This window comes from Grammomys surdaster, unplaced genomic scaffold, assembly GCF_004785775.1.
Source record: "Grammomys surdaster isolate TR1022 unplaced genomic scaffold, NIH_TR_1.0 270, whole genome shotgun sequence".
Lineage (NCBI taxonomy): Eukaryota > Metazoa > Chordata > Mammalia > Rodentia > Muridae > Grammomys > Grammomys surdaster.
The window spans coordinates 3376097-3388481 of NW_021604711.1; the positions used below are offsets into that span (position 1 = coordinate 3376097).

At 53.5% G+C, this 12385-nt stretch overlaps 1 protein-coding gene across 1 annotated transcript in view; it reads left to right on the forward strand.

The window, feature by feature from the left end:
• Obscn (obscurin, cytoskeletal calmodulin and titin-interacting RhoGEF) overlaps window positions 1–12385 on the forward strand; it is a 113094-nt gene that overhangs the window by 56948 nt on the left and 43761 nt on the right. Inside the window, 10 exon segments of the mRNA XM_028776488.1 lie at window positions 324–590; window positions 715–987; window positions 1532–1807; window positions 2259–2455; window positions 2632–2707; window positions 7946–8218; window positions 8985–9260; window positions 9817–10104; window positions 10334–10615; window positions 11606–11991. Of these exon segments, the coding sequence (XP_028632321.1) occupies window positions 324–590; window positions 715–987; window positions 1532–1807; window positions 2259–2455; window positions 2632–2707; window positions 7946–8218; window positions 8985–9260; window positions 9817–10104; window positions 10334–10615; window positions 11606–11991 (2594 nt within the window).

The following is a 12385-nucleotide window of genomic DNA, read 5'->3' on the forward strand; positions in this document are numbered from 1 at the left end:
ATACTATACTATACTATACTATACTATACTATACTATACTATACTATACTATACTATATACTATACTATACTCTCACTTCAATGTCCCCATGACTTTATCTGTAGCTCCTCAGGGACATCCCTCCATGTGTTCTCTTCTCCCTGGTAGCTTCATGGGCAGGTGCAGAAACTCATTTCGACTGCTGTATACATATAGCTCCTCAGTTCCTCCCTGCAGTAGTATCCTGGGAATCCTGACCACGGTTCTACTGTGGGTGGTTCCCTGGCTGTAACACCCTTATCAACTCAGGGACATGCTCTCATGCTGTCTGTCAACCTTGCAGCTGCTCCCGTGCGGTTCCTACGGGAGCTGCAGGCCCAGGACGTCGATGAGGGGACCACCGCACGCCTGCGCTGTGAGCTGAGCCGAGAGGCTGTGAGTGTGGAGTGGCGCAAGGGCTCCCTGGAGCTTTTTCCTTGTGCTAAGTATGAGATGGTGCAGGAGGGCACAACTGCGGAGCTGCTGGTCCACGGGGTGGAGCAGGAGGATGCCGGCGAATACACCTGCGATGCAGGCCACACACAGAGCATCGCCAGGCTCTCCGTCCGAGGTGAGCCGCCTGTGGTTGGTATACATCCCAGCCCTCTTCCCCTCCTTGAAGAGCAGGGGACCTTACTCAGTCAGAGTCAGGGAGTTGGAACCCATAGCTCTAAGTATTCTTTGATGGTCCTCAGCCCCCAAGCCCAAGTTCAAGACTGGCCTTCAGAGCACAGAGCAGGAAGCAGGTAGCATGGCCCGGCTGTGTTGTCAACTGAACGAAGCTGAGCCGGGGACTCCAGTGCAGTGGCTCAAGGAGGGGATAGAGCTGCATGTCGGTCCCAAGTATGAGATGCGGTGCCAAGGGGCTACGTGCGAGCTGCTGATCCACGAGCTGGAGGCCAAGGACACCGGGGAGTATGCCTGCGTGGTGGGTGGCCAGAAGACTCTGGCCTCTCTCAGAGTCAAAGGTGAGTAGCTAGACTCCAGGAGCAAAGTGTGAGCCCTTCCCACCACGCCCACTCCCTAGGGATCTCCTGGGCGCAGCTTACCCTGGGGCCTGGACCTTCACACCATAGCCCTCTCCACCTCGCTCCTATACTGTGTCCAGTTCTGATTCTCTGAAGGGCCCTAGCAACCAGGACAATCCTCAGACCCCAAAGAGGGCCCTGCCTCCTCTTCTCCAGCCAGCAGGAAATTCAGCATTGCTTTGGGGGATTCTCTCAGCCCTTACTTATTTCTATAGAAGTTTTTGATAAATGGTGACCTAGCCAAGATAGGGCTGGCAGCAGTATCAGGGCCAACCATAGCACTCACCCGTGTAACCAGTTTCCCTCTTGGACTGTGGGAAAGCAAGTGTCCCTGCTCAGCTTCCGTGCCTGTAAGCCTAGCAGGTGACCTGCCATGTCGGGTAGCAGAGAGCTCTGGATGTCAAGGAAGGCTTTCAGGAGAAGAGGCCATGGGAATTTGTCTCAGACTGATAAAGGACCTCTTGCCTCTGTGTCCCTCCCCCAGAGCCTGAGGTGACCATTGTCCGGGGACTCGTGGACATGGAGGTCCAGGCTGATGAGGATGTGGAGTTCACATGCAAGGTGTCACGGGCAGGAGCCACAGACGTGCGGTGGCACCTCCAAGGTCTGCCACTGCAGAGCAATGAAGTGACAGAGGTGGCTGTTCTCAGAGACGGCTGTACCCATGTGCTCCAGTTGAAGGGTGTGACACTGGAGGATGCTGGTACTGTCTCCTTCCACGTGGGCAGCCATTCATCTTCTGCTCAGCTCACAGTCCGAGGTATCTGGCTTTGGTGTTTCTGGCCTTCTCTCTCCTGGGAAGAGAATGTTCAGGCTTAGGCAAATTTGAGGAACACAAATAGATAGACAGTCTTTGGAGGCTGAGGTCCTGGTTGTGAGGAGGACCTGTGTGGTGCTTTCACAGGTGGATCTGGCTGGTAGGTAGGTACAGTGGGCTTCTCTGAAGTTCATATGCTTCGAACTTACCTACTATCGCTTAGAGATTCTGCAGACTGTACTACTCCAAGCCCTAGGTTACCTCTAGATTCTCCTTGGGCCTGAGCCCGGGGTGTGTTCTCTATATAGATCTAGAGAGGGTGTTGGTAGCATGCTCCTATGGGATTGTTCTCAGGGATTGGGTTGAGGTAGCATGTGACTCCAGGTATATAGGAGCTCTATCATTTGAGGGAACATTCCAGATGCAAGGCTGATGTCCGCACTTCCATGTCTAGTACCTGAGGTGACCGTTCTGGAGCCCCTGAAGGATGTGAAGCTCAGCGAGGGCCAGGATGCCCACTTCCAGTGCCGGCTGTCCAGGGCCTCGGGCCAGGAGGCTCGCTGGGCTTTGGGAGGGGTTCCTTTGCAGTGCAACGAGATGAACAACATCACTGTGGAGCAGGGCACACTCTACCTGCTCACTCTGCACAAGGTGGGGCTACGCTTCTGCCCACACATAGAAGGTTCTGAGCTCATTAGGGAAGACCTTCCTCCAGGGCATTGGGTTGGGGAGGTGACAAGCCCCAATCACTGGGGCCTGGGAAGATGGATCGGCCCCTTTTGGTCAGGGTAGGGTGCAAGCCACGCATCTTCTTCCTGCCTCCTCAGGTGACTCTCGAGGACGCTGGAACCATCACTCTCCAAGTGGGCTCATGCTCCTCAGAGGCCCAGCTGAAGGTCGCAGGTAGGCATCCCTATCCTACCTCAGCCTCTCCCAGTGGTTGTCCTTTGTCTCTGAGCACTGCAGCTGCTGCAGAGGCGTTAGAAGCCCAAGACTTCTAGCTGTGAATTTTGCACTGGGGCTGGCAATTTTCCAGCATGTGGTATCTCAGGCAGAACTGCCACTGCCTCCTGAAGTGCTAGAGTCTGGCTAACCTGGGCTTGGGCCTTACAGGGTGACAAGGGCCAACTGTGTGGTTTAGGTCCTTGTATGTGCATATATGTTCATGCTGATGTACATTTACTTGCTCAAAAGGCTTAGAGATGTGAGCGCAACCACACACCTCTGACACATGTATGGATGTGGACATAGTAAATGCGGCCTGTGCCTGGCAGACAGCACTTCAGGAACCTTCAGTGAAGAGTACACCTTGTTCCCAGAATATGTCCATCCTGTAGAGCTCGGCTTTGAGCAACCTTCCCGTGCCACCTGCTCTGCTCTCAATGTGATCTCACTGGCACCTCCATCATCTTCCCACTTACTGATTTACCCTCTACCTGTATCCCATGTATGCATCCACTCATTTACAGCCGCCATTTGTCTCTTACCTAAGCCCATTCCTCATCAGTCTTCGTCTATCATCCATCTTCCACGTCATCTACCTACTTACCTAGCTACTCATGATTGTCCATCCATCTACCTACCATCCATTCATCATCCACCATTATAACCATTCACCCATCTACCATCTGTACATCCATTAATGTGTTTATCATCCAACCATTCACCCACCCACCTACCCACCATCCATCCATCCATCTATCCATCTAGTCATCTATTCAAGCCCTTATTTGCCATCCAACTATCTGTTCACCATTGGATGAAACCTCTGGTCTCCTACTCTTCATGTCTAAGATCTCAGAATGGGTTACATGTAGTTTTACTATAGTGGAACCCTTAATCTGCTGAGGGGAGCTAGATGTGGAGAACAGAGCATATTCTGAATCCCAGTTTCCTCTGGAACTTTAGAAATCACCTGACATGGTCAACTCCATGGCCTGTGGGGCTGAGAAAGGCTGCCAAGTGCCAATGCCTTTAAGCTGATTGGTGAAGAATTTCATGGTTGTCTTGAGTAGGGGCAGAGCAGAAAGGAGCTGTGTCTTGAGGGGGACAACATGGAACTGTAGGATGTGCTTCAGCCCTGCTCTAGGCTAAATGTTCCCATTCTGAGACAACTGGCTCATCTGCAGCTTTGTGGGGTCTAAGGGGAAGTGAGCATCCAGGTAGCTCTGTAATGGCCAGGCTTAGGAGCTGGTGCTCAAGGAGGACAGTTGTTGGGAGATTGTGTGCAAAGACTTCTAAAGGAGTTTTCTGGGGTGATCCTGGGGGTTGTCCTGTCTTCCTGGGTACTGATGTCCTTCCAAATGGATCCTGGCTGACTCTTCTCAGCCTCATCCTGTACTATATAGAAGCAAATTGAAGCAGAGGGATCTGGACTTTGCCAATTGCCCCCAAGAAGGCATCTGATAAATGTTCAGAGAGAAACACAGGGTGGTGGTGGCATCCTTCTTGCCTGGCTCCAGGTAGCAAGTGTTGAAAGAGATTGTTGTTTTTTTCCTGTCTGGTCTGGAGCATGGGAAAGTCATGGAGCTGTGAAATCATTAATGCCCTGGAGTACTTTGGCCATCCATCTGCTGTGATTACCCCAAATATCCATTCAAGAGGTTGATGGGCTGCAGGAGATCCAAGTGGAGGACATTCACACCAATGAGGCTCCTAAACCTGAAGCCTGCTATTTGGTGGGGGCGCAGTGTACTCAGTAACTAAGGCCCCTGAGTCCCAAGGCTGGCAGAATCTTGGAGGACATCTAGATAGAGTGCCCCTGTGTCTACACACCCCAGGAATGGAAAGCCACTTCCTGGGACTGAGCCCCATACTCAGGGAGCAACAGGTCCTGGGGTGCCTCCTTCTTGCCCATCCTAGGTTACAGGAGACACCTGTTGTCAGAAAGAGTCCCAAATGTAGAGTTTATCCTTTGTTCCTTCTGAAAAAGATGCCAGGTAGGTGTCGTTGGCTTCTTGAGGATGGAGCCAGGAGTGCTCTGACCCTGTGTGGGATGTTCATTAGCTCATGGGCTTGTTATGGGCTCAGTGTGGATTGTCTCTGTGCTTTTCTCCCAGCCGACTGGCTGGGATGGATTTCTGGACCTCTGGTCTAAGCTGTTCTGGTCTGGGTAGTACCTGATCCCAGAAGATTCCAGGATGCCAGTATCAGTCAGTCTCAAGATTGTTCTAGTAAAGCCACTTGGAATTCTAGTTGCAGGGAACAACATTCTCACTGCAGTTCCCCTCAAAAATGTGTACAACACAGGACACCTGACTAGAACAGTGGGTTCCCCACACACCAGTCAATTGATACTAACAGATACCAACAGATACCAACTGGATGCACTTTAACTTGATTCAATTCTGACATGACCCAAAGTGAGCACAGACCACTGGTTACAGACTCAGTCCCATGAGACGCCTCCACCAGCAAAGTCAGTTGCAAACCTAAGCTTGCTGACTAAGTGGATGTGAGTGAGGCTCGCCCTGTCCTCCTGGGTTTGACCAATTTGCTAGGACAGCTGAGAGTCATGAAACAGTTACTGGTTTGTTACACAGCACAGCACCCAGCAATAGTCGAAGATTAGCTAGTGTGGGGGACAGTTGACAGGTACCCCATCTATTGTCCATTGATCATGCTCCATCCTCTTGGTACCCCAAATCTTGAAGCCCATCAGATTTGCTCACATTTACCTCCAGTCTTGCTGCTCTCCCTGAGACTGGTGGGTAGAGCTAGACATTTGACCCCTCTTGTCACTTGGTATTCCTGGTGACCAGCCCCTTCCTGAAGGCTCCACCTCATCAGCATAGCCTCTGATGTGACTAATAGGCTGGCTATGTATAAGAACACTTGTGACATTCAGAAAGTTCTGTTAGGAACTGGGACAGAGAACAACCTGGCTGTTGGATCATATTTCCACATCAGTGCCCCTGAGGGTGTCCCCTACTCCATAGACCCCAGGGATCTTCAGCCGAGACTTCCTTCTCACCTTCTTGAACAGAGGCAGCACTATGCCTGGTACGAGGCTTGCAGAATGTGGATGTCTTCGCGGGGGAGGTGGCCACGTTCTCCTGTGAGGTATCTCGCGCAGGTGGGCCGGAGGCCCGCTGGTGGCTGGATGGCACCCTGCTTCAGAACAGCCCTGAGAGTGCCATCACTGTGCGAGAGGGCACTGTTCACTCCCTCACGCTCTCAGGCCTGGGGGTGGCTGACTCAGGCACCATCACCTTCCGCACAGGGCCCCTGGTCTCCACAGCCAAATTATTAGTCAAAGGTATTGGCCAATGGGGACCTCCCCACGCTGGTGCTTCTGCTCTTGCTGTCCCTTGCATGTCTTCCTTCTGCAGAGTTCTGGGAAATTGAGTGTCAGGTACTGACCCCAACGGCCATAGACTAGGCATTGCTCTGTGCCCAACATGTACCCAGGACAGTCCCGTGTGGGCAGAGGATGAGCTTCCACTTACTTCCTGAGTGGGGAGTTTAGTCTCCATGAATTGTTTAGTTGGAGACTGGCCTGCACGTTTGCTGTGTGGGACCTATACACACTGGCCTTGTTTACCATCCCATTGGCTAGACATCCCAGCCAGAAAGGGCGGTGTGGCGGGGGGGTGCTTCCTGGACTCCTGATGGAGAAACCATTGTTTCTGGTTCTGGTTTGCCCCTGTGCACACCTGCTTCTCTTCCTGTGGGAACCCTTCTGGGGAAGAGTTGGCTGGGCAAGGAGGGTAGAAGGCTGCCAGGGACTCCAAACAGTCCATCTGAATCTTTCATCCAGTGCCTTTGCCTAAGACTCATAGAACCAGATCCAGGATGAATAGCCATTGGTTGAATAGGATTTCAACAGGTGGGGATGGGATGGAACCCAAGGGTATCAGCAAGCATCTTTACACTCTTGGAGAGGGACAAGATGGGCTGCAGCTTCAGATTGCCAGGATCTGGGGTCCAGGTGTGTTTAAGATGGGACCTGGGTGTTCACCTTGGGCTTAGAGGGGCCCAGCCTGGACAGTCAGCCTGACTGTCATCTGCTATGGGCAGAACGAGGTGTGTCTGGTATATAGGGCTCTTGGGCAGGCATGATGGGTCCCCTTCCTGGTCACATGCCAGGCACCTGTTGCTAAGCCTTTGCCCACCAAAGCTCTGTGCTTGCAGCGGCTGAAGCCACTAACACAGACAGCAGAAGGCGGGTGGGCCATGGTGGCACTGTCCCAGGGGCTGATGCATGTCTGGCATGTTGGCCGACAGATCCCACGGTGGAGGTGGTGAGTGCCATGCAGGACCTGGTGGTGGAGGAGGGTGGCTCGGCTGAGCTCCTCTGCCAGTACTCGCGGCCCGTGCAGGCCACGTGGAAGATGAACGAGCGGGAGGTGTGCGCGGATGGCCACCGTGTCATCATAGAGCAGGACTGGACCGTAGCCAGGCTGACCCTCAGGCCAGCCCTGCCCTGTGACAGCGGCATCTATTCTTGTGAGGCCGCGGGCACTCGAGTTGTGGCACTGCTCCAAGTGCAAGGTGAGGCCACCTGGCAGGCAGGCTTGATATAGTCATGGTAGAAAGGCAAGCAATGGCCGCCAACCTTGCAATGCAGGTGACCTATACACTGAGAACATCTGTAATGGGTGGCGACACAGAGCTATATCTAGGTTAGGGCACAGTCTCGTGAGCTTGTGGCTTCTATGAGAAAGTGGCTAATATAACTGGCCAGAGGGGAGGGGTATGAACTTGGGAGGTCTCTAGTCGATACAAATTTGAGGAAAGCATCCCAGGCATCAGGACAGGTCTAGCAGTGCTTGTTAGGAACTTAAAGAAAGGGTGTGGCCCACACCTTGAAGCTGTAGGCACTATTGTGGGAAAGGACACTGGTCTGCATCTCCAGAGGGCTTGAGTCTGGGTTTGTGAGGTTCTGGTTTGTGAACACCTATGTGGTTTTCCATCTGTGAGGCACAAGATGCCTCTCTGCTCTGTGGAGCCCAATGCTAATGTGATGGGATGGGTGGGCTGGATGACCCTACCTCCTCCAGTGGACCCTGAGTGCCACCCTCCACGGTGGCTGCTGGAGTCCTGTTCTGTTTGGCTCTTTATAGTTTTTTTTGGGGGGGAGGGTGGTTCTTGCAGGAGACAGCTGGAGGTACAAACTCCTAAGCCCTACTTTCTCCACAGCCAAGAACACAGTGGTGCGTGGCCTGGAGAATGTGGATGCACTGGAGGGCGGCGAAGCTCTGTTCGAGTGCCAGCTGTCCCAGCCTGAAGTGGCTGCCCACACCTGGCTGCTGGACGACGAGCCGGTGCACACATCGGAAAACGTGGAGGTGGTCTACTTTGAGAACGGACTGCGGCACCTGCTTCTGCTCAAAAACCTGAAGCCACAGGACAGCTGCCGAGTGACCTTCCTGGCAGGGGATGTGGTCACGTCTGCGTTCCTCACTGTGAGAGGTACCAAGTTGAGGGAGGGTCGGTTGGGTAAATGGGACGGAGACTCTTCTACCAGAGACTGAACTGTGAATAGAGGTGGTAGTAAAGAGGCTGACAAAAAGCTCACCAAAGGCTGTGCAGGAAGGGAAGGATGTTGGATTTGAGTTCTTCCCACCTCCCAAACTGTGCTGTTAGTCCAGTGGAATTGAATAGGATGGAAGGACTGGTGTCTGGGATGAGAGCCACACGTGAAAGAGTCATTTCCAGAGTGATATTCAACTGTCAGCTGGGAACTGCCACTCTTCAGGGGTGGGGACTCCAGTGAGAAGAGTGATGTCTCCAGGATCCCTTCCAACAAGGGCTCTACCTGGCTGTGGAGTTGGTGGGTGTCTCCAGACTCTTCCTATAGGTGGCTGGACCTCCTTGGTCTACAGGGATTTAGAGACAGTGGGCTAGAGAATGGGACAGGAAATGGGAAGGCAAAGGAAGTGTCTAAGGCACCTTCCTGATGGACCTCCCTGAAATCTCTCAGGGCTTTCCCCTTAGAGGCCCTGGAGGCCATCAGAGCAGTGGCAGTAGGACCTGTGGATGAGGGTTGTTGATCTTCTAGACTTCCCAACATGAGGCCTTCCTGGTCCAGGAGAATTAATTAGGTGAACTGTCAGTCTGAGGCACTTCCAACTTGAGGCTGGGTTGAAGGAGGTTTTGTAAGGGCCAGGGGCCTTACACTCCTTTTCTGGAGCACCCTCACCCTCTGCAAATGCTCGTCTGCAAATGCTTCCCACAGGCTGGCGCTTGGAAGTCCTAGAGCCCCCACAAGATGCATCTGTGAAAGCGGGTATGCAGGTCTGCTTCACCTGCATACTAAGTGAGGCAGTGCCCGTGGGCGAGGCTACTTGGTACGTCAACGGGGCTGCCATCCAACCTGATGACACTGACTGGACAGTCACCGCAGATGGCAGCCACCATGCCTTGACACTGAACAACGCCCAGCCTCAACACGCAGGAGAGGTCACATTTGCAGCACGTGATGCCGTGGCCTCTGCACGCCTCTCTGTGTTGGGTGAGTGGTTGGCAGAGATCCCTTCCCTAGAGTTTGGGTCTGAGGAACACCTAACTCTCACCTCGCCACCCCCAAACCACTTTGCCTCAGATGGGTGACCATCAAGAGCTAGATTCTGTGTTGTTCCCTTAGACCCTCAGAGCCTGAGGATAGTGTCTCCTGCGGGTCCAATAGAGTGACTGACTTGAGATGCTCATGCTTATCCTTGATCACTCCCTGAGGCCAGAGTCTCTTGAGATCTTACTCTGTCCCCTTCTTCTTTGTCTAGTGTAGATCTAAGCCTAGCTCTTAGGGGGGAAGGGCCAAGAGGAAGGAAGTCCTCTAGTCCCAATGGCTGCCCTTAGTGGTGAATGCCAAGATGGACAAACACCAACCCATGGAGGCTTCAGGAGCATTCCTTGCTTCCCAAAACAGTCTCGCCACTGGGTTCAGGGTCCTACAGAACTCATAGAGGAGTCTACCCCAAAGAGTATGCTGTGTCTAGTACTGGACCCCAGCAACTGCTGGAAGCACTGCAGGCCCCAATGTGTGTGCTAATCTATCCTCTTCCATGCAGCTCTCCCTGATCCCCCTGAAGATGCTGAAGTGGTGGGTCGTAGTGACCATTCTGTGACCCTATCCTGGGTGGCTCCCCTGAGTGATGGTGGCGGTGGTCTATGTGGTTATCGTGTGGAGATGAAGGAGGCATCCACAGGCCAGTGGCAGCTGTGCCACGAGTTAGTACCTGGCCCAGAGTGTGTGGTGGACGGCCTGGTCCCTGGGAAGACCTACCGTTTCCGAGTGGCAGCTGTGGGTCCAGCAGGTGCTGGGGAGTCTGTACATCTGCCCCAGATGGTCAAGATAGGTAAGTTACTGCTTTCAGTCCAAGAGAGTACCCAGCTGTGCAAGGTGGAGGGAGGGAGCCTTATAGGGTGGGGCAGTGACCCTGGCTGATGTAATCTATGGACATTGTTCTTCAGCAGAGCCAATGGAACCTAAACCAGCCCCAGCCCCAACCCCAGCTCCAGCACCAATCCCAACCCCAGCCTCAGCCCCAGCCCCAGCCCCAGCCCCAGCCCCAGCCCCAGCCCCAGGCCCAGCCCCAGCCCCAGCCCCAGCCCCAGCCCCAACCCCAGCAACACGGCAGGCAGTGGTTGGTGAAGATGTGTGTCTGGAGTTGGAAGTGGCAGCTGATGCTGGCGAGATCGTCTGGCACAAAGGAACAGAGCGCATCCAGCCCAGCGGGCACTTTGAGATCTTCTCTCAGGGTCAGCGGCAGATGCTGGTGATCAAGGGCTTTAGGACTGAAGACCAAGGAGAATACCGCTGTTGTCCCATCCAGGGCCTACACTCCTCAGGAGCTGCCACTTTCAACGGTGCGTCTGGGCTCCGGAGCTGGATGCTCTGGGAGTGGGGGAAGGGTTGATTTGGCCTTTCTTTTTGATGTGTTCTGGAGACAAAACTGAGACTCCCTTTTCCATAACTCCATGTGATGTGCAGAGAAACCAAGGCTTAGCCAGATGAGGCAGGTCTCATGTGTCTGAATTATTCTGCAGGGCAGCTTCCTATCCCTGAGTAGGATTGGTGGTAGATCCTTAAGTTCTGGGACCCCTGCCCACAAGACTTTGGAGGCCTTTTCTGAAGCTACTTCTACTTGGAGCATGCCCCCCTCTCAGTGTATTCTGCATTCTAAGGCACTCTCACACGTCATACACCGTCAGCTCTGTGACCCACCACACTCTGAGCATCACCCTGAGAAGATCGCTCTGCACTCTAGCTTGTCCCCACTATGAGCCTCCCTTGCTCTTAGTCCTCTCCTTCTCCCCTGTGCCTGAGGTCCTACCTATACTAAGAGTCTCTCGCCCCTTGCCCATGCTTTCCCAATTGTTCTGAGTCCATCCCTTAACTCAGCCCTCCTGATGGAAGCCCTCTGTGTTCTGGGTACCTCCTCTACCCACTGCACTTTGAGCTACAGGCTTCACTAGGGTCTCCTCCTCTTGCCTTCTGAGCCTGCCCCAGTGTAAGCATATTGTCTCTGTGTAGTGCTAATGTCTCTGTGAACCTGGGCTCCTATACCAGCAGCAGGGCTGAACAGGTAGAAAGAGGTTTAATTTTAGTTTTGCTGAGATATTTCCTGTTCTGGTTGAGTTGCTGTAGGCCCCTTGCAGGAGGTAGACTGAGAAAAAATGGGGTAAGGACCTGAGGTTTGGAGCATCTTGGAGTAGATAAAGGTCCCTGGCTCATGATGAAGAGCACAGAGGTCCAGACGCCCACAGCCAGGTCATACCCCAGTCAGCAGCATAGGTAGGCTTGGGCTTATGGCTTTGTCTAATCTCACCCAGTGACTATTCTGTTGCCCTATTCAGTGGTCATGACCTCAGGCTCTGGGGATGAGGTCCCCGCACAGCCTAGCCTCCCTCCTGAGGCAGCCCAGGAGGGTGACCTGCATCTGCTTTGGGAGGCCCTTGCCCGGAAGCGCCGCATGAGCCGAGAGCCCACGCTGGACTCCATCAGTGAGCTGCCCGAGGAAGATAGCCGTGTGCAGCATCTGCGGCAGGAAGCAGAAGAGACAGCTCCTGACCTCTCTGAGGGCTACTCTACAGCCGATGAGCTAGCACGCACAGGAGAGGCTGACCTCTCACACACCAGCTCAGACGATGAGTCACGGGCTGGCACCCCTTCCCTAGTTACCTACCTCAAGAAGGCCGGGGGTCCTGGGATCTCACCCTTGGCCAGCAAGGTGAGCCTCCTAGTTGGTCTGCAAGAAGAGGTCTCAGGTCTTCACCACCCCTTTCTGTGCCCATCTCTAGTCCCATAACTCACCCGTCCATTCATCCAGCTCAACGCCATCTACCCGTAGTGCATAATCTTTGCATCTTCACATCCATCCATTCATCTGCCACCCACTCCTCCACCTATATTTGCATCTATCTGTCTGTCTGTCTGTCTGTCTGTCTATCTATCTATCTATTCATCTGCTCACTGTCATTCCTTCCATCTGTATATCAGTCTGTCCACTCATCCAAGCATCCTTCTATACCCCTGTCCATCTGTCTGCCCATTTGTCCGTTATTTGCAGTTCATCCGCTCATCTGCCCATCATCCATCACTCACCCGTTGAACTGTTGGACCACTTATCTATCAAC